This window comes from Oncorhynchus kisutch, linkage group LG7 (genome assembly GCF_002021735.2).
Source record: "Oncorhynchus kisutch isolate 150728-3 linkage group LG7, Okis_V2, whole genome shotgun sequence".
NCBI classification, from domain to species: Eukaryota; Metazoa; Chordata; class Actinopteri; order Salmoniformes; family Salmonidae; genus Oncorhynchus; species Oncorhynchus kisutch.
The window spans coordinates 6665594-6688174 of record NC_034180.2 but is presented as its reverse complement, the minus strand read 5'-3'; the positions used below and the strand labels follow the sequence as shown (position 1 = coordinate 6688174).

Below are 22581 nucleotides of genomic sequence, written 5' to 3'. Positions count from 1 at the left end.
TGGTGTCCTTTGACAGCTCTTTGGTCTTGGCCATAGTGGAGTTTGGAGTGTGACTGTTTAAGGTTGTGGACAGGTGTCTTTTATACTGATAACAAGTTCAAACAGGTGCCATTAATACAGGTAACGAGTGGAGGACAGAGGAGCCTCTTAAAGAAGGTCTGTGAGAGCCAGAAATCTTGCTTGTTAGTAGGAGACCAAATAGTTTTTTTCCACCATAATTTGCAAATAAATTCATAAAAAATCCTACAATGTGATTTTCTGGATTTTTTTTCATAGTTGAAGTGTACCTATGATGAAAATTACAGGCCTCTCAGCTTTTTAAATGGGAGAACTTGCACAATTGGTGGCTGACTAAATACTTTTTTGTCCCACTGTATCAAGAGAACATCCCTGGTCATCCCTACTGCCTCTGATCAGGGAGATGCACTAAACACAAATGCTTTGTGTGTAGTGTGCCCCTCGCCATAAATAAAATTAAAAAACAACGTTGTGCTGTCTGGTTTGCATAATTTAAGGAATTAAATATTATTAATACTTAAGTATATTTTAAACCAAATACTTTTAGACTTACTCAAGTAGTATTTTACTGGGTGACTTTCACTTGAGTCATTTTGTATTAAGGTATCTTTACTTATACTCACCTATGACTTGTACTTTTTCCAACACTGGTCAGGATTAAAAAAAGAGGAGTTACAGTGCATTTGGAAAGTATTTCGGACCCCTTGACTTTACAGCCTTATTCTAAAATGTATTAAATTTAAAAAATCCCCATAATGACAAAGAAAAAACCATCTTAGCAAAATGTATTAAAAATAAAAAATCATACCTTATTTACATAATTATTCAGACCCTTTGCTGTGAGACTTGAAATTCAGCTCAGTTGCATCCTGTTTCCATTGATCATCCTTGATGTTTCTACAACTTGATTGGAGTCCACCTGTGGTAAATTCAATTATTGGACATGATTTGGAAAGGGACACACCTGTCTATATAAGGTCCCACAGTTGACAGTGCATGTCAGCGCAAAAACCAAGCAATGAGGTATTGTCCGTAGCGCTCCAAGACAGGATTGTTACGAGGCACAGATCTGGGGAAGGGTACCAAAAAATGTCTGCAGCATTGAAGGTCCCCAAGAACACAGTGGCCTCTATCATTTTTAAATGGAAGGAGTTTGGAACCACCAAGACTTCCTAGAGCTGGCCACCCGGCCAAACTGAGCAATCAGGGGAGAAGAGCCTTGGTCAAGGAGGTGACCAAGAACCCGATGGTCACTCTGACAGAGCTCCAGAGATCCTCTGTGGAGATGGGAGAACCTTCCAGAAGGACAACCATCTCTGCAGCACTCCACCAATCAGACCTTTATGGTAGAGTGGCCAGACGCAAGCCACTCTTCAGTAAAAGGCACATGAAAGCCCGCTTGGAGTTTCCAAAAGGCACCTAATGGACTCTAGAAACAAGATTCTCTGGTCTGATGAAACCAAGATTGAACTTTTTGTCCTGAATGCCAAGCATCACGTCTGGAGAAAACCCAGCACCATTTTTCAGCAGCAGGGACTGGGAGTCTTGTCAGGATCGACGGAAAGATGAAAAGAGCAAAGTACAGAGAGATATCCTTGATGAAAACCTGCTCCACAGCGCTCAGGACCTCAGACTGGGGGCAAAGGTTCCCGTTCCAACAGAACAACGCAGGAGTTGCTTCGGGACAAGTCTCTGAATGTCCTTGAGTGGCCCAGCCAGAGCCTGGACTTGAACCCATTCGAACATCTCTGGAGAGACCTAAAAATACCTGTGCAGCGATGCTCCCCATCCAACCTGACAGCACTTGAGTGGATCTGCAGAGAAGTATCGGAGAAACTCCCCAAATACAGGTGTGCCAAGCTTGTATCGTCATACCCAAGAAGACTTGAAGCTGTAATTGCTGCCAAAGGTGTTCAACAAAGTACTAAGTAAAGGGTCTGAATACTTATGTAAGGGAAGACCCCCCTGAAGTGGACAAAAATGAATGGCAACACATTGGCACCGTACGAAACATATACACATTGGACAATACCACCCAATTGGACGCCAATTCGTGCAAAGTTGATGGCAAATGTCATATGGCTATTGCCAGTTGTAACACTTCAAAAATCCAACAGGGGGTGAGTGCGCTACACCGTGGTTTTTCATATTGGAAATGGACATCAAGTCAACATCCAAAAGCAAAATTTTGAAAAAATGATTTTTTTGTCAAAAATTATCACCCCTTAAAAAAGTGCTTTCTGGACCGTTTTTCGAAATTCTTTCGATTTTTTTGTCAATTACACATGTGTAAGAACTGTATGAATATACTTTTGTCCAATTTTATTAGCATATTTTTTTTTTTTTTTACATGCGCATAAGAAATATGTTTTGTCCATTTACAATGTGATTTCATAGGAAGTCAAAAGTCAAAAGTCAAAAAAGTCAAAATTTAGTAAAAAACTTCACACACCCTTAAAAAAGTGCTTTCTGGACCGTTTTTCAAAATTCTTTCGATTTTTTTGTCAATTACACATGTGTAAGAACTGTATGAATATACTTTTGTCCAATTTTATTAGCATAATTTTTTTTTTTTTACATGCGCATAAGAAATATGTTTAGTCCATTTACAATGTGATTTCATAGGAAGTCAAAAGTCAAAAGTCAAAAATGTCAAAATGTTGTAAAAAACTTCACACACCCTTAAAAAAGTGCTTTCTAGACCGTTTTTCAAAATTCTTTCAATTTTTGTGTCAATTACACATGTATAAGAACTGTATCAACATACTTTTGTCCAATTTTATTAGCCAAATTTTTATTTTATTTTTACATGCGCATAAGAAATATGTTTTGTCCATTTACAATGTGATTTCATATGAAGTCAAAAGTCGAAAATTTGAACTTTTTTAAAAACTTATCACCCTCGTAAAAAAGTTCTTTCTGGACCGTTTTTCGAAATTGTTTCAATTTTTTGTCAATTCATCATGTGTTTTTTTGGGGCCAAATACCATAAGAAATTTGACATGCTCAAAAATCCTGCAGAAATGCAAAATTGACTGGCCAGATGAACTCGGGATGGCCTGACAGTGATAGTTGCTCCTTTCAATCGCTCATTGTGTTGACTTCATCATGTCCATTTTGTGATGTTTTTTCGCTGTTTAATCATATTGCAAGTGTACGGGCATTTGCAATATGGTTCAATGGGCATTTACCATATGAAATTTGACATGCTCAAAAATCCTGCAGAAATGCAAAATTGACTGGCCAGATGAACTCGAGATGGCCTGGCAGTGATAGTTGCTCCTTTCCATCGCTCATTGTGTTGACTTCATCATGTCCATTTTGTGATGTTTTTTCACTGTTTAATCATATTGCAAGTGTACGGGCATTTGCAATATGGTTCAATGGGCATTTACCATATGAAATTTGACATGCTCAAAAATCCTGCAGAAATGCAAAATTGACTGGCCAGATGAACTCGGGATGGCCTGGCAGTGATAGTTGCTCCTTTCCATCGCTCATTGTGTTGACTTCATCATGTCCATTTTGTGATGTTTTTTCGCTGTTTAATCATATTGCAAGTGTACGGGCATTTGCAATATGGTTCAATGGGCATTTACCATATGAAATTTGACATGCTCAAAAATCCTGCAGAAATGCAAAATTGACTGGCCAGATGAACTCGGGATGGCCTGGCAGTGATAGTTGCTCCTTTCCATCGCTCATTGTGTTGACTTCATCATGTCCATTTTGTGATGTTTTTTCACTGTTTAATCATATTGCAAGTGTACGGGCATTTGCAATATGGTTCAATGGGCATTTACCATATGAAATTTGACATGCTCAAAAATCCTGCAGAAATGCAAAATTGACTGGCCAGATGAACTCGGGATGGCCTGGCAGTGATAGTTGCTCCTTTCCATCGCTCATTGTGTTGACTTCATCATGTCCATTTTGTGATGTTTTTTCACTGTTTAATCATATTGCAAGTGTACGGGCATTTGCAATATGGTTCAATGGGCATTTACCATATGAAATTTGACATGCTCAAAAATCCTGCAGAAATGCAAAATTGACTGGCCAGATGAACTCGGGATGGCCTGGCAGTGATAGTTGCTCCTTTCCATCGCTCATTGTGTTGACTTCATCATGTCCATTTTGTGATGTTTTTTCACTGTTTAATCATATTGCAAGTGTACGGGCATTTGCAATATGGTTCAATGGGCATTAACCATATGCAATTTGACATGCTCAAAAATCCTGCAGAAATGCAAAATTCACTGGCCAGATGAACTCGGGATGGCCTGGCAGTGATAGTTGCTCCTTTCCATCGCTCATTGTGTTGACTTCATCATGTCCATTTTGTGATGTTTTTTCACTGTTTAATCATATTGCAAGTGTACGTGCATTGTTGTGCAACTGGTAACCCAAAAATAAAAATATGGTGATTTCATTATGTCCATTTGTTTATGTTTTCTTACTTTTGCAAAGTCACTGGCATTTGCAATATGGTTCAATGGGCAGGTACCATCACGAATTTGTCATGCTATAAATATCCTCAAGGAATGTGAAATTGACTGGCCTGATGAACACAGGATGGCCTGGCAGTGATAGTTGCTCCTTTCCATCGCTCATTGTGTTGACTTCATCATGTCCATTTTGTGATTTTTTTCACTGTTTAATCATATTGCAAGTGTACGTGCATTGTTGTGCAACTGGTAACCCAAAAATAAAAATATGGTGATTTCATTATGTCCATTTGTTTATGTTTTCTTACTTTTGCAAAGTCACTGGCATTTGCAATATGGTTCAATGGGCAGGTACCATCACGAATTTGTCATGCTATAAAAATCCTCAAGGAATGTGAAATTGACTGGCCTGATGAACACAGGATGGCCTGGCAGTGATAGTTGCTCCTTTCCATCGCTCGTTGTGTTGACTTCATCATGTACATTTTGTGATGTTTTTTCACTGTTGAATCATATTGCAAGTGTACGTGCATTGTTGTGCAACTGGTAACCCAAAAATAAAAATATGGTGATTTCATTATGTCCATTTGTTTATGTTTTCTTACTTTTGCAAAGTCACTGGGCATTTGCAATATGGTTCAATGGGCAGGTACCATCACGAATTTGTCATGCTATAAAAATCCTCAAGGAATGTGAAATTGACTGGCCTGATGAACACAGGATGGCCTGGCAGTGATAGTTGCTCCTTTCCATCGCTCGTTGTGTTGACTTCATCATGTCCATTTTGTGATGTTTTTTCACTGTTGAATCATATTGCAAGTGTACGTGCATTGTTGTGCAACTGGTAACCCAAAAATAAAAATATGGTGATTTCATTATGTCCATTTGTTTATGTTTTCTTACTTTTGCAAAGTCACTGGGCATTTGCAATATGGTTCAATGGGCAGGTACCATCACGAATTTGTCATGCTATAAAAATCCTCAAGGAATGTGAAATTGACTGGCCTGATGAACACAGGATGGCCTGGCAGTGATAGTTGCTCCTTTCCATCGCTCGTTGTGTTGACTTCATCATGTCCATTTTGTGATGTTTTTCACTGTTGAATCATATTGCAAGTGTACGTGCATTGTTGTGCAACTGGTAACCCAAAAATAAAAATATGGTGATTTCATTATGTCCATTTGTTTATGTTTTCTTACTTTAGCAAAGTCACTGGGCATTTGCAATATGGTTCAATGGGCAGGTACCATCACGAATTTGTCATGCTATAAAAATCCTGCAGGAATGTGAAATTGACTGGCCCGATGAACTCGGGATGGCTGGGCAGTGATTCTGGTTAATCTCAGTCGCTCGTTAGGGTTGATTTCAGAATGTCACTTTGGTGATGGTACCTCACTGTTTAAACATATTGCAAATGGACAAGAGTCACCAGCAAGTCACCGTCCGTCAGTCAATTAGATATCATTCTGACACCAAACTGATACAAACTGACACCAAACCCACTTTTTCCAACTCGTTTAGTAGCCAACTATCACATACTTCAGAGCTGGCCCAAAATTCACAAAGCCTTCGGTTCAAACCAATAAAAAAACATAAAACACGTAGTTACGTTCTAGCTGCGGGTCCATTTCTTATGTTATGTGTAGGCCTAGCTGAGGCGACCCCGAATCCCAAGTTTCGGCTCGATCGGTCATTTGGTGTCCGAGCAAAACCCTAATTGGTGCTGAAAATCCACTTTTTTCCATGACTTGCTACGGGGTCCTTGAATGAGCTATCGGACAGAAACGTTGGGGTCCGTCTCTATGGAACGAGACGGTCGCAATGCACCTAGTCTTGCGTTTCTGAGACTTTTCTAAATGTCGTCATTTTCGTAACGGTCAAAATGAATTGAAGTCATTGCAAATGTACGAGGCTGTTTCTCGGTCCGAGAACCTTCTAGAGCCACGTAACTCACCACGCACTATTGACCGGAGGTCTAGAACAGGATTCTAAAGTTTCGGAACTCTAGGTCTGACGGTTCTTTTTTAGCTCGAACAAAGCTAACTATTGCAGTCACTGTCTGTCTCTACGCACCCCAATACGTCCCTCCATCCAAGTTGTGTTTTAGGGTGATTTATTTTTCCTTTGAAATTTTATGGGAAAAATGACTGATTTACAGTTCACGGGGGTTGCCTAATCACATATATGAAGTTTTGGAAAGATCTGACTTTTTTAACCCCTCGAAACAGCCCAAGAGACACCAATTATGACACTTCCGGTTGGCACAGGAAGCTATAAATCAACACATATCCTCACTGGGGTATGCTTTTACAGAATCCTGAGTTTTAAGTCCTTACGTTAAGAATTGACTGATTTACACAGGGTTGAATGCACTATGTCTATCAAACTGCAGGCAGGGTATGGATAAACACTTTTAGGGTGATTTTAACCACTTCCGGTTGGTCCAGGAAGCTTAGAATCAACACAGGTAGACCTCGTAGTGGCCTGATGGACTGTCATCGAAGACAGGTTCATACGACATTCATAACCCACATAGGCTTCAGGTTGAATTTAGGGGTGCAGGCAATGTATTCCTATGGGGAGAGAAGTCAATGCAAACTCTTTGAAGTAAACACCCTCTTTTAACTATTAAGGGTTAATGCCACACGGTCAACGTTAGGCTTGCACGGATCGGGAGGACCTTAGGAACGTACCTGAGGTCGAATTGTGCTTCTCACCCTAACGGTTCTCTCACTGTCACCCAAAAGCAAATGACGTTGTGGGGCAGGCTTCATTTTGGGCCTACTTTTCTAATGGTCGCTGCGCCTAGACCGAGCGAGCTACGGTCAAGCGGGATATCTCGTTGAACTCGGCACGGCCTAGAGATTATGTTTATGCCATTGCCTGCTCTCTGTGTCTTTGAGCACCGCACTTTATCACTCCATCCTTGCTGTGTGTGTATGTGAAAGCTTTTCTTTGACATCTGTTGGGAGAAATGACTGATTTACAGTTCATGAGGGTTACCTAGTCACACATATGAAGTTTTGGAGAGATGTGACTTTTCTAACCCTTCAAAACAGACAGTGTGACCCAATTAAAGGCACTTCCGGTTGGCACAGGAAGCTATAAGTAAACACATGTCTTGATTGACATAGAAACTTACAGAATCCTGAGTTTTAAGTCTTTAAGTTAAGAATTGACTGATCTACGATCTACACAGGGTTGAATGTAGTCATTTTCACCTTTGAAGGTTATGTACATCAAAACACCTTTTGGGTTATAACCTGGTTAGGGGTGTTTGGCCTTTAGGCCTGTATGTCCCTTCATCCCATGAGAGAGAGTTTAACTTTTTAAGCCTCTCTGTGTCTTCTTATTCACAATCTTTAAATTTTTGGGTTACCAGATGCACAACAATCAGTATCCATCGTGAAATTTCAAAGTGTCCATAATGCACTCAGGTCACCCCTGACAGAGAGAGGGCCGTAGTAGGGTGTTTCCATAGCGGGCATTAATATCAGAATGACCCTTAAATGCATTTAGGACCATATTTGAATTTTTGGGTTACCAGATGCACGTTTTCAATCACCAGGTGCACGGGTCTATTTCCTCTTGGGTTACCAGATGCACGTTTTCAATCACCAGGTGCACGGGTCTATTTCCTCCTCCAGCACTTGGCTAACAGTCCATAAAGCACCCAGGTCGGCCCTGAGTGAAAGAGGGCCGTAGTAGGGTGCTCCTATAGCGGGCATTAATATCAGAATGACCCTTAAATGCATTTAGGACCATATTTGAATTTTTGGGTTACCAGATGCACGTTTTCAATCACCAGGTGCACGGGTCTATTTCCTCTTGGGTTACCAGATGCACGTTTTCAATCACCAGGTGCACGGGTCTATTTCCTCCTCCAGCACTTGGCTAACAGTCCATAAAGCACCCAGGTCGGCCCTGAGTGAAAGAGGGCCGTAGTAGGGTGCTCCTATAGCGGGCATTAAAATCAGAATGACCCTTAAATGCATTTAGGACCATATTTGAATTTTTGGGTTACCAGATGCACGTTTTCAATCACCAGGTGCACGGCTCTATTTCCTCCTCCAGCACTTGTCTAACAGTCCATAAAGCACCCAGGACGGCCCTGAGTGAAAGAGGGCCGTAGTAGGGTGCTCCTATAGCGGGCATTAAAATCAGAATGACCGTTAAATGCATTTAGGACCATATTTGTATTTTTGGGTTACCGGGTGCACAACAATCAGTATCCATCGTGAAATTTCAAAGTGTCCATAATGCACTCAGGTCGCCCCCGACAGAGAGAGGGCCGTAGTAGGGTGTTTCCATAGCGGGCATTAATATCAGAATGACCCTTAAATGCATTTAGGACCATATTTGAATTTTTGGGTTACCAGATGCACGTTTTCAATCACCAGGTGCACGGGTCTATTTCCTCTTGGGTTACCAGATGCACGTTTTCAATCACCAGGTGCACGGGTCTATTTCCTCCTCCAGCACTTGGCTAACAGTCCATAAAGCACCCAGGACGGCCCTGAGTGAAAGAGGGCCGTAGTAGGGTGCTCCTATAGCGGGCATTAAAATCAGAATGACCGTTAAATGCATTTTGGGCCTTCTTTTTTTCAAAGTCGCTGCACTCAGAACGAGCTACGGTCAAGCGGGGCGTCTCGTTGAACTCGGCACAGTCTGGAGACTGTGGTGATGCCATTTTTTGTGTTGATTTCAGAATGCCATTTTGGTGATGGTCCCTCTCCGTTTAAACACATTGCAAATGTACAAAAGTCAACTAGCAAGTCAGTGTCCATCAGTCAATTAGATGTCATTATGACACCAAACTGATATCAATTGACACCAAACCCACTTTTTCCTACTCATTTAGAAGCCAACTATCACATATGTCAGAGCAGGCCCATAATTCACAGCGCCTTTGGTTTAAAACATAATAAAAACGTAAAACACATAGTTACGTTCTAGCTGCGGGTCCAGGTCGGACATTATGTGTAGGCCTATGTGAGGCGACCCCGAATCCCGAGTTTCGGCTCGATAGGTCCTTCGGTGCCCGAGTAAAACCCTAATTGGTGCTGAAAATCCACTTTTTTCCATGCCTTGCTACGGGGTCCTTGAATGAGCTATCGGACAGAAACGTTGGGATCTGTCTCTATGGGCCGAGCCGGTTTCAATGCACCTAGCCTTGCGTCTCTGAGACTTTTCTAAATGTCGTCATTTTCGTAACGGTCAAAATGAATTGAAGTCATTGCAAATGTACGAGGCTGTTTCTCGGTCCGAGAACCTTCTAGAGCCACGTAACTCACCATGCACTATTGACCGGAGGTCTAGAACAGGATTCTAAAGTTTCGGAACTCTAGGTCTGACGGTTCTTTTTTAGCTCGAACAAAGCTAACTATTGCAGTCACTGTCTGTCTCTACGCACCCCAATACGTCCCTCCATCCAAGTTGTGTTTTAGGGTGATTTATTTTTCCTTTGAAATTTTATGGGAAAAATGACTGATTTACAGTTCATGGGGGTTGCCTAATCACATATATGAAGTTTTGGAAAGATCTGACTTTTTTAACCCCTCGAAACAGCCCAAGAGACACCAATTATGACACTTCCGGTTGGCACAGGAAGCTATAAATCAACACATATCCTCACTGGGGTATGCTTTTACAGAATCCTGAGTTTTAAGTCCTTACGTTAAGAATTGACTGATTTACACAGGGTTGAATGCACTATGTCTATCAAACTGCAGGCAGGGTATGGATAAACACTTTTAGGGTGATTTTAACCACTTCCGGTTGGTCCAGGAAGCTTAGAATCAACACAGGTAGACCTCGTAGTGGCCTGATGGACTGTCATCGAAGACAGGTTCATACGACATTCATAACCCACATAGGCTTCAGGTTGAATTTAGGGGTGCAGGCAATGTATTCCTATGGGGAGAGAAGTCAATGCAAACTCTTTGAAGTAAACACCCTCTTTTAACTATTAAGGGTTAATGCCACACGGTCAACGTTAGGCTTGCACGGATCGGGAGGACCTTAGGAACGTACCTGAGGTCGAATTGTGCTTCTCACCCTAACGGTTCTCTCACTGTCACCCAAAAGCAAATGACGTTGTGGGGCAGGCTTCATTTTGGGCCTACTTTTCTAATGGTCGCTGCGCTTAGACCGAGCGAGCTACGGTCAAGCGGGATATCTCGTTGAACTCGGCACGGCCTAGAGATTATGTTTATGCCATTGCCTGCTCTCTGTGTCTTTGAGCACCGCACTTTATCACTCCATCCTTGCTGTGTGTGTGTGTGAGAGCTTTTCTTTGACATCTGCTGGGAGAAATGACTGATTTACAGTTTAGGAGTGTTACCTAGTCACACATATGAAGTTTTGGAGAGATGTGACTTTTCTAACCCTTCAAAACAGACAGTGTGACCCAATTAAAGGCACTTCCGGTTGGCACAGGAAGCTATAAGTAAACACATGTCTTGATTGACATAGAAACTTACAGAATCCTGAGTTTTAAGTCTTTAAGTTAAGAATTGACTGATCTACGATCTACACAGGGTTGAATGTAGTCATTTTCACCTTTGAAGGTTATGTACATCAAAACACCTTTTGGGTTAATTTAACCACTTCCGTTTGCTTCAGGAAGCTTAGAATTGGCACAGGTAGACCTCATAGTGGTCTGATGGACTGTCATAGAAGACAGGTTCATAAGGCATTCATAACCCACATAGGCTTCAGGTTGAATTTAGGGGTGCAGGCAATGTATTCCTATGGGGAGAGAAGTCAATGCAAACTCTTTGAAGTAAACACCTTCTTTTAACTATTAAGGGTTAATGCCACACGGTCAAAGTTAGGCTTGCACGGATCGGGAGGACCTCAGGTACGTTCCTGAGGTCGAATTGTGCTTCTCACCTTAACAGTTCTCTCACTGTCACCCAAAAACAAATCACATTGAGGGCCAGCCTTCATTTTGGGCCTACTTTTCTAATGGTCGCTGTGCTTAGACCGAGCGAGCTACGGTCAAGCGGGGCATCTTGTTGAACTCGGCACGGCCTAGAGAATATGGAAATGCCATTGTAGGCTTTGTGTGTCTTTAAGCACCGCACTTTGTCACTCCATCCTTGCTGTGTGTGTGTTTCTGTGTGTGTGTGTGTGAGAGAGAGCTTTTCTTTGACATCTGTTGGGAGAAATGACTGACGTACAGTTTATGGGGGTTGCCTAATCACACATATGAAGTTTTGAAAAGATCTGACCTATTTAACCCTTGGAAAATGCCACTGTGACACCATTTAAGGCACTTCCGGTTGGCACAGGAAGCTATAAATAAACTCATATCCTGATTGAGGTATGCCTTTACATAATCCTGAGTTTTAAGTCTTTACGTTAAGAACTGAGTTATTTACGGAGGGTTTAGGGAGTGTGTGTTATTTCAGAAAATCATAAAAAATCACAGAAATCTCGCAGAGCTCCGAAGCACACTTTAAAAAGATTCGTAAGAACACCCTGCAACTGGATCTGTAACCGTTGAAAAAAAAAAACACCTATCCGTGAACATCACCAATCTGTCGTTGTACGATTTCTCTTAAATGACGATAGATAAATGGCAGTTTTTTTTTTTATTGACACCGGAGGCTCCTTGACTTTGACGTGAAGTGGAAAAATAATTTCTCTATTTTCATTTTGGACCTTTAATCCCAGATAAATGGCCATAACTCAAAAACCGTTGAGGCCTAGACGCCATCTTGTTCGGGGCCAACTGCCCGTTATGCCAAACCTACGCTCACCGAGTTTCGGCTTTGAAATATTTTCAGTTTTCGAGATAAGGCCCCGTCGTGAATCGTGATGTTTTGTCCAATTGCAATATGATTGCTTATGCCCTCTTGTGGGAATTTCCGGGACAGCGGCAAAATGACCAAAATCTTATTATTTTTGTAAAACGGAAACCGAATGTCCGACAAAGTTCATTTGATGACTTCCCGGTAGGTCCGGCCCTGCCGCTCGGCCCGACGCCGTCCGCGAATTTTACAAACGATTTCGGACGTCTAGTAAGGGACCGTACATTTGCAATATGGACTTTCTCACTAACCATATGGCACCTGCCGAAATCTTCCCTTAAGGTATGTAAATGTGATTTCAGTTGATTTTTAATACATTTGCAAAAATGTCTAAAAACACGTTTGTGTGTAGATTGAGGGGGGGAAATGATTTAATCAATTTTAGAATAAGGCTGTAATGTAACAATATGTGGAAAAGGTCAAGGGGTCCGAATGCACTTTCCAAATGCACTGTAGGGACTGTATATACAGTATTCCTTAACACAATGTCTGGATGTAATATTCTACCCAGGAATATCCAAATGCATCTGTGGATCTTTTCTGATGACAACTAAAATGAATCTTTCTCTTTTGACATAAGTGTTTGTTATAGAGTGGAGTGTTTTTTCTGCTGGTGTAACCTGAGGTAGCTCTTCTCTGAGAACCTCTTCCCACAGTGCGCACAGGCGAAAGGCCTCTCTCCCGTGTGGACCCTCTGGTGCCTCTTTAGGTCACCAGCCTGAGCGAAGCACATGTGACACTGGGTACAGCTGAAGGGTTTCTCCCCTGTGTGGACCCTCTGGTGCCTCTTCAGGGTGCATGCCTGGGCGAAACGCATGTGACACTGGGTACAGCTGAAGGGTTTCACCCCTGTGTGAACCCTCTGGTGGATGTCCACCTTCTGGGGGCAGCGGAAGCCTTTGTTACAGAACATGCAGAGGAACCGTTTTTCTTTACTATTGCCTGATGTGGCTCCCCCTCCTCGCGCCTTGGCCTTTTGTTCCCTGTGTGAATCGGAAGGCCCCATCGACATGGATAATGGGTTGCGATCCTTGAACTCGTGTAAAGGGGAGTGGGTCTCGACATTTAGATTTGTCTCTAAGCTTTCTCTGTAGTCTAAGAAGTCACTGGTGTTGCCCTGCGAGTGTCCTTCTCCTAAGTGAGTTTCGTCTGCACTCCATATCAGAGGAGCATCGTCCTCCACTTTCACAATCACCTCATCTACGACCAGACCCTCCCCTTTCTTATCTCGGCACCCTTCCGAGTATACACTACTACTGTACTGGTTCCAGTCCACTTTCATTGGATTAGTCTGTGTATCTAATACCACAGGCATGTCACCAGGTATCATCTCTGTCTCTGTAGTGTATGAACACGATGGATCATTGACAGTCTGTAAAGTGTCACCTGAGTCCCGATGGGACAGAACAGTCCTTGGGCTCAGGTTGCCGTAAAGTAAATACTCTGAGCGTGGAGCAGGTTGACAGCCCAGTCGGTTTATCCCCGTTAAAGTCTCGGTGTCTGTCTCTGACTTGAGGATGGCGTTCAGCGTTCCACTGACCTCCATGATGCTGCATTGGGTCCTTGACTGCTCTTGGGCGGTGGAGGGGTTCTCCGTGGCTACAGGGGGCACACCAGTCTGGATGTCTCTGCTGTGCCGTGGGTCCTCCTCTCCTTCAGTCATCTCCTGCTTGACACCTGGACCGGTATCCTCTGCATCTGCAGACTGACACAAGAAGAGAGGAGGTTATTACAGGAACATGGGTTGAATTGGATAACAATGCCATAGGGAAGTCTCAAAAGCTCCATTATGGCAGATAAATAAGGATGCACATGGAAGCTAGTGAATAGCTGAAGAGGGCCTTTCTGAACTAAACTGTCCACATTTGATTTACAAAGTAACTCATGTTTTATATAACACTATTACACTAACCTCTATAACATGATGGGTTGAGTTTCCTATCCCCTCATCAACAGTGATTGGGTGGTCATCTCGCCATGTATTTTGTCCTGCTGGCTTCACAAAACTCCTGTGGCCTCCAGTGAGATGTCCTTCACCTGAGAGTGATTGGAGGAAAAGAGGTGGTTAGGTATATTGTATTCTATTGACACTGTCTAGAATTGGCAAGAATGTAAGGTAACACTTCTCATAACTTCTTGATATACTATTTATTGATTGATGTATTATGTTCCAGGTATCACATTGTTTTCATTTAGTAAATCATTGGAAGTGCAATAAATCAAGAATCTGGTTAGAATATGATCGTGCCTATGCGCAATATGGGGAATTATTGGATAACACATGCAGAGGAGAACGGGGCGACGAGCACTGAGCTCTATATGAAAGGAGACACGCCTTGCAGCCTCCGCCAAAATGTACCTTTTGCATTTCCTCTGTATCGGTCGAGGATCTTGACATTACAGGGATGACTTGCGAGGACGCGCTCTCTCATTGTCCTCTCTGCGCGCTCCCGTGCCACCTTAATTTCCAGTAGCTGTAGTTTCCTCCGCAATGCCCTGTTTTCTTTCTGGCTTTGAGAAATTTCCAAACGAAACACTGCATAGTCGTCATCTACGAGTTTACATATCTCAGCCACAGCTGCATTCGCTAGAACCTCCATAATGGAGGCCATTTGAGAGTGAAAAACCATACAGTTAGCCATTGTTAGCAGCTAGCTAGCGTTACCTAGTTCACATCTATCAACCAAGTCGTCTCCAATTAAATTTAAAGAATACCGGGAGTAAGTATGTGATACTGTGCGGTTAAATTAATCTTATGTTGAGTTCCAGGGTGTTAAACGTCTAACAACAATTAAATTGCTCTTGGTCACTGTACACTTTCGTTTACTACGGTTTCTTCGTTTATGGTGTTATGGCGGTCTGTAAACAACCGTTAGAGGTGCATGCCGCCACCTACTGTACTGGAGTGTGGTCAATCACAGTTTACAAACTAAAATAATAAATAAACAAATATTAAGAAAAATCTAAACCTTCCTGCCTTATCCTGTACTACTAAGAAGATAAAAAAGAGCCCTACATGATTTTTGAGTCTTTGTCCACCCACTTTGTAGAGGGCTTGCTGTCCCACCTGTTCTGCCACACATTTATCATAATAGCTCTAATCTTACATTTGGCCAGTGGAGGCTGGTGGGGGGAGCTATAGGATGACACGCTCATTGTAATGGCTGGAATGTAATGAATTGAATGGTAGCAAACATATGGAAACCATATGTTTGACTCCGTTCCATTTATTCCATTCCAGCCATTACAATGAGCCTGTCATCCTATAGCTCCTCCCACCAGCCTGCACTGCATTTGGCCTCACCTCTACCCAGTGGAGCGGGAATACCAATTATATATAGTTTATAGTTTTAAAGCCCTTTGGTTACCTGGTCTACTATTACATTCCTGCCCATTCCCAAGTAGGCTGGAACCCAGCATAAACACACTACTACACCCAGTCACGATTTTCCATAGCAATATTAATGCCTCCATAGTAGGTCACTCCTATTAAATTTGCCAGAATATAAAACTATTCAATAGAGAGAGGGAATTCCATTTACTTTAGTTTTTATTGGCAGACTACACCAAAAAGCTGTATTGCAGCCACCTATTGGGTGAGGTGAAAACTGGGAGACTTTAAAGGGATAGTTCATGCTAAATCTATATATGGCTACAGTCATATTAGCATCGTCAGTTTTCATGAGTGGAAACAGCCGAACTGATGTTAGCAAAGTTGCATGGCAAGCTGCACCTTCCTCCCGAGTGGCGCAGCTGTCTAAGCTGAGGCGCCACTTCATCCTGGGGTTCGATCCATTACCGGGAGCCCCATCCGGCAACCCACAAATGGCCCAGTGCCATCCAGGTTAGGAGAGGGTTTGGCCAGCAGTGTTTTCCTTGGCTCATCACACTCTAGCGACTCCTTGAGTCGGGCCGGGCACCTACAAGCTGACTTAGGTTGTCAGTTGAACAATGTTTCCTCCGACACATTGATACTGCTGATTTCCGGTTTAAACAGCGTGGCTTGGCGGATCATGTTTCGGAGGATGCATTTCTCAACCTTCGTTTCTCCCGAGCCAGTTGGGGAGATGCAGCAATGAGACCGGAAGAGTGGCAGTAGCTAATGGGGATCCTTAATAAAATACAAATAAAAACTATTATTTGGATAACCAGTTAGAGAAAAAAATTATAATATCTAAGTTCTGTAGTTCACAGGGATTTACAACAAAATAAATGTACTCCTTCAGTCGGATTCAAATGTCTTCTCAGATCCCTACACTCCCTTCCAGACTCAGGAGCCTGGGAGGGGAGTACATCTTCAGTCAATATTCCCTGCAATGATCCAGCCGTGAAGTCCTGGAGCGCATCCGTTTACTTCTTCTTTGAGGTTATGGCATTCCACAACTAATGTTGTATTGCCACCACCAACTGAATGGGGGTCGGGGAAGGAAAATACAAAGTACATTCCCATTACGGATAAGGGAAAAACGTAATGAATCCATACACACTACTAATAAAAAATGTAAAAACATTACAAAAATCATCCCACATCCCAGTATCATTCATCCTTTGTGCATATTTCTCCAGGAACATTCTAGAGTAGAGCAAAGGTTCCCAAAGCACACACATCTCTGGGTCACTTGTCTTTTCTGTTCGCTGCAGCTAGCGACTGGAATGAGCTGCAAAAAAACACTCAAACTGGACAGTTTTATCTTCCATCTCTTCACAAGACTCAATCATGGACACTCTTACTGACAGTTGTCGCTGCTTCCTGTGATTTATTGTTGTCTCTACCTTCTTGCCTTTGTGCTGTTGTCTATGCCCAATAATGTTTGTACCATGTTTTGTGATGCTATCATGTTGTGTTGTCACCATGTTGTGTTGTCATGTGTTGCTGCCATGCTATTTTGTTGTCTTAGGTCTCTTTTAATGTAGCGTTGGGGTGTCTCTCTTGTCATGATGTGTGTTTTGTCCAATATTTTATTTTTAATCCCAGCCCCCATCCCCACAGGTGGCCTTTTGGTAGGCCATCATTGTCAGTGGTGGAAAAGGTACCCAATTGTCATTTTTTAGTAAAATTAAAGATATCTTCATAGAAAATGACTCAAGTAAAAGTCACCCAGTAAACTTCTACTTGAGTAAAAGTATTTGGTTTAAAATATACTTAGGTATCAAAAGTAAATGTAATTGCTAAAATATACCTAAGTATCAAAAGTAAAAGTATAAACCATTTGAAATGTCTTATATTAAGCAAACCAGACAGCACCATTTTTTGTTTTTTAAATTTAAGAATAGCCAGGGGCACACTCCAACATTCAAACATAATTTACAAACAAACAATGTGTGTTTAGTGAGTCCACTAGATCAGAGGCAGTAGGGATGACCAGGGATGTTCTGTTGATAAGTGTGTGAATTTGACCATTTTCCTGTTCTGCTAAGCATTCAAAATGCAACGAGTACTTTTGGGGGTCAAGGAATATGTATGGAGTAATGTAGTCAAAAATATAAATAGTAAAGTACAGATACTACTTAAATAGTACTTTAAAGTATTTTTACTTAAGTACTTTACACCGCTGGTCATTGTAAATAATAATTTGTTCTTAACTGACTTGCCTAGTTAAATAAAGGTTAAATAAAAAATTATTCTGAGACTCCAGAAATGACTCCTTTGACAGGAGCCCTGCTCTGCAGATCAATGCAAGACACCTTCAATTAATCAATTTGGGGGAGACGCAACACGCCTTTTCTGATCAGCAGAAACACACAAAAGGAAAACAAGCCCATTTCTCGTGAAATGCTTCAGCAGGCTCGTTTATTACGCACACCTGTCACCATTGTCACATTCACTAGCGCCTCATTAGACTCACCTGGACTCCATCACCTGCCTGATTACTTTCCCTATATATGTCACTCCCTTAGGTTATTTCCCTAGGTGTTATTGTTTATGTTTCTGTTTCATGTCTGTACGCTACTCTTGTTTTGTTCCTTGTGTTATTTATTATTAAAGTCACTCCCTGTACTTGCTTCCCAACTCCCAGCGTACACATTGACAATTTCGAGTAGCATTGCCGATTTCCTCCACGTGTTCCTCCACATACCTCGGAAAAAAACACACCAAAGAACCTGGAGGCAGGTGCCTGAGTGTGAGTGATGTCAGCCAGAGACCTCTTATCTCTCCTCATTCCAGGAGGTTTGTAGTCCCTAAACAGAGCCTTCAGACTGTCTTATCATTGTTTGGAACAGTTCTCATAGCTGTCACCACAAACCCAACAGTACAACTACCTCCCCAGTTCAGGGGCAGGGTATAATAGGGCTCTTCCCACACAACCAATAGGTGCCATTTGGCGCTCCTCTCAAAGGGCTAAGAACATTATACACTGCTCAAAAAAATAAAGGGAACACTAAAATAACACATTCTAGATCTGAATGAATGAAATATTCTTATTAAATACTTTTTTCTTTATATAGTTGAATGTGCTGAACAAAATCACACAAAAATTATCAATGGAAATCAAATTTATCAACCCATGGAGGTCTGAATTTGGAGTCACACTCCAGCTTTAGGAAGGGTCTCGGTGGTTCCAAACTTCCATTTAAGAAGGATGGAGGCCACTGTGATCTTGGTAATCTTCAATGCTGCAGACATTGTTTGGTACCCTTCCCCAGATCTGTGCCTCAACGCAATCCTGTCCCAGAGCTCTATGGACAATTCCTTCGACCTCATGGCTTGGTTTTTGCTCTGACATGCACTGTCAACTGTAGGACCTTATAGACAGGTGTGTGCCTTTCCAAATCATGTCCAATAACTTGAATTTACCACAGGTGGACTCCAGTAAAGTTGTAGAAACATCTCAAGGATGATCAATGGAAACAGGATGCACCTGAGATCCATTTTGAGTCTCATAGCAAAGGGTCTGAATACTTAGGTAAATAAGGTATTTCAGTTGTATATTTTTTTTTAAAGCAAAATATTCTAAAAAACTGTTTTAGCTTCTTTGTTATGGGGTATGATGTGTAGATTGATGAGGAAAAATAATGGTGGAAAAAGTGAACGGGTCTGAACTTTCCAAATGCACTGTCAGGGGGTTGCAGATAGGTTATTAGCGGGTGCAGGTGACCCACGCACCACTCGTTGTCACCAAATTAGCTAACGTCATAGCAGTGGCGGTCGGTGCCGTTTATGATGAGGGGGGACGTTTGTTTTTCATGAGCATGGCCTTATTTCTATTACAGCATATTGGATGACTGTCATTCAAATTCCATTCACCCAGTTCAATGCAACATTGATAGGTTTAGGCTACTACATGATACTCACATTTTCCCTATAACCATAATGAGGTTGCTACAACTTAGCCTACGAATGTAGCACAGCAGGTCAACAGAACATTTTCAGGTGACAGACAGTGACCCATTCAATACTGCCTTGCACACTCTTGCCTGCATCTAGCTGATTTAATGTGGAATCATTCGTCCAACAGTTGCAAACGAGAGTTCCCATTGGACAAATTCAGATAAGTTTATCCCTGTTTCGTTCCGTTTGAGAAACGTTTTAACAGAATTGGTGAAATGAATACACCCCTTATCACGTGTAAAAACAGTTGTATTCCTTCTCGCATCTATGTGCTCTCCTCCCCTCACCTTTTCCCTTCATTTGTGGACTTCAATGCACAACACATTAGCTGTATTTGAACAGGTGAAAAAAAACTTTCCTAGCCAAACCGTATCAAAACCGCTACACACCATGTTAGCTAAAGTAACGTCAGAGTCAGCATAGCTAATAGAACTAACGTGTTAGTAAACTCGCTAATCATGCAGCAATATTCCCTGTTCACCCACGACTGCGCGGCCATGCACGCTTCCAACTCAATCATCAAGTTTGCGGACGACTGTAACGGTTTTCTTTAGGTGAAGGAGAAGCGGACCAAAATGCAGCGTGGTTTCTTTGATTCATGTTTAATAACAAAAGATAAACACGAACACTACAAAAACAATAAACGTGGAAAACCAAAAACAGCCCTATCTGGTGCAAAACACAGAGACAGGAACAATCACCCACAAACACACAGTTAAACCCAGGCTACCTAAATATGGTTCCCAAAAAGAGACAATGACTAACACCTGCCTCTGATTGAGAACCATATCAGGCCAGACATAGAAATAGACAAACAAGACATCCAACATAGAATGCCCACTCAGTTCACACCCTGACCAACCAAAACATAGAAACATACAAAGCAAACTATGGTCAGGGTGTGACAACGACACAACAGTGGTAGGCTTGATTACCACAACGACGAGACGGCCTACAGGGAGGAGGTGAGGGGCCTCGGAGTGTGGCTCCAGGAAAATAACCTCACACTCAACAAAACAAAGGAGATGATTGTGGACTTCAGGAAACCGCAGAGGGAGCAGCCCCCTATCCACATCGATGGGACAGTAGTGGAGAGGGTAGTAAGTTTTAAGTTCCTCTGAGTACACATCACGGACAAACTGAATTGGTCCACCCACACAGACAGCATCAGAAGAAGGAGCAGCAGCACCTCTTCAACCTCAGGAGACTGAAGAAATTTGGCTTGTCACCAAAAGCACTCACAAACTTCTACAGATGCACAATCGAGAGCAACCTGTCAGGCTGTATCACCGCCTGGTACGGCAACTGCTCCACCCACAACCGTAAGGCTCTCCAGAGGGTAGTGAGGTCTGCACAACGCATCACCGTTTATGTAACCGGAAGGTTGCAAGTTCAAACCCCTGAGCTGACAAGGTACAAATCTGTCGTTCTGCCCCTGAACAGGCAGTTAACCCACTGTTCCTAGGCCGTCATTGAAAATAAGAATTTGTTCTTAACTGACTTGCCTAGTTAAATAAAGGTAAAATTAAAAATGTAAAAATACTTTGTTTACATACCCTACATACCCTACTCATCTCATATGTATATACTGTACTCGATACCATCTACTGCATCTTGCCTATGCCGTTCTGTATCACACTCATTGATATATCTTTATGTACATATTCTTTATCCCTTTACACTTGTGTATAAGGTTGTACTTTTGGAATTGTTAGGTTAGATTACTCGTTGGTTATTACTGCATTGTCGGAACTAGAAGCACAAGCATTTCGCTACCCTCGCATTAACATCTGCTAACCATGTGTATGTGACAAATAACATTTTATTTAAATACATTTGTAAAACCAAAAGATTACCTTTATTTGGAAGTACCAGTGTTGTGTTGGACATAGCCAGCTAGCTAACACAGCATCCCTCTGTTTGAGCAGGGCTTGAGTGAGCTAAACTAGCTAGCTGCATTTGCTAACTACAGTTAAAGTCGGAAGTTTACATACAATTAGGTTGGAGTCATTTGTTTTTCACCCACTATAGCTTTGGCAAGTCGGTTAGGAAATATACTTTGTGCATGAACCAAGTATTTTTACAGCCATTGTTTACAGACAGATTATTTCACTTATAATTCACTGTATCACAATTCCAGTGGGTCAGAAGTTTACATACACTAAGTTGATGTGCCTTTAAACAGCTTGGAAAATTCCAGAAAATGATGTCATGGTTTAGAAGCTTCTGATATGCTAATTGACATAATTCGAGTCAATTGGAGGTGTACCTATGGATGTATTTCATGGCCTACCTTCAAACACAGTGCCTCTTTGCTTGACAGACCTCCACAAGTCTGTTTCATCCTTGGGAGCAATTTCCAAACGCCTGAAGGTACCACGTTCATCTGTACAAACAATAGTACGCAAGTATAAACACCATGGGACCACACAGCCGTCATAGAGCTCAGGAAGGAGACGCGTTCTGTCTCCTAGAGATGAACGTATTTTGGTGTGAAAAGTACAAATCAATCCTTGAGCAACAGCAAAGGACCTTGTGAAGATGCTGGAATTAACAGGTACAAAAGTATCTATATCCACAGTAAAAACGAGTCCTATATCGACATAACCTGAAAGGCCGCTCAGCAAGGAAGAAGCCACTACTTAAAAACCGACATTAAAAAGCCAGACTACGGTTTGCAACTGCACATGGGGACAAAGATCGTACTTTTTGGGGAAATGTCCTCCGGTCTGATGAAACATAAATAGAACTGTTTGGCCATAATGACCATCGTTATGATTGGAGGAAAAACGTTAAGAGGCTTGAAAGACTAAGAAAACCATCCCAACCGTGAAGCACGGGGGTGGCAGCATTATGTTGTGGGGGTGCTTTGCTACAGGAGGGACTGGTGCACTTCACAAAATAAATGGCATCACGAGAAAGGAAAATTATATGGATATATTGAAGCAACATCTCAAGACATCAGTC

The 22581-nt window shown here is 42.0% G+C and overlaps 1 protein-coding gene across 2 annotated transcripts in view; it reads right to left on the bottom strand.

The window, feature by feature from the left end:
* Positions 1–15145, bottom strand: part of LOC109894066 (zinc finger and SCAN domain-containing protein 21-like) — a 37851-nt gene extending 22706 nt beyond the window's left edge. The window contains exons 1-3 of one of the 2 annotated variants that reach the window (XM_020487290.2): positions 14644–15145; positions 14197–14321; positions 12626–13989 (exon numbers count right to left, since the gene is read on the bottom strand). In XM_020487290.2, the coding sequence (XP_020342879.1) occupies positions 12871–13989; positions 14197–14321; positions 14644–14926 (1527 nt within the window). In that variant the 5' untranslated portion in view covers positions 14927–15145 and the 3' untranslated portion in view covers positions 12626–12870. Of the gene's footprint in view, positions 1–12625; positions 13990–14196; positions 14322–14643 lie in introns of those variants that run through there. The other variant, XM_020487291.2, reaches the window with a different exon arrangement.
* Between the last annotated feature and the right edge of the window lie 7436 nt (positions 15146–22581).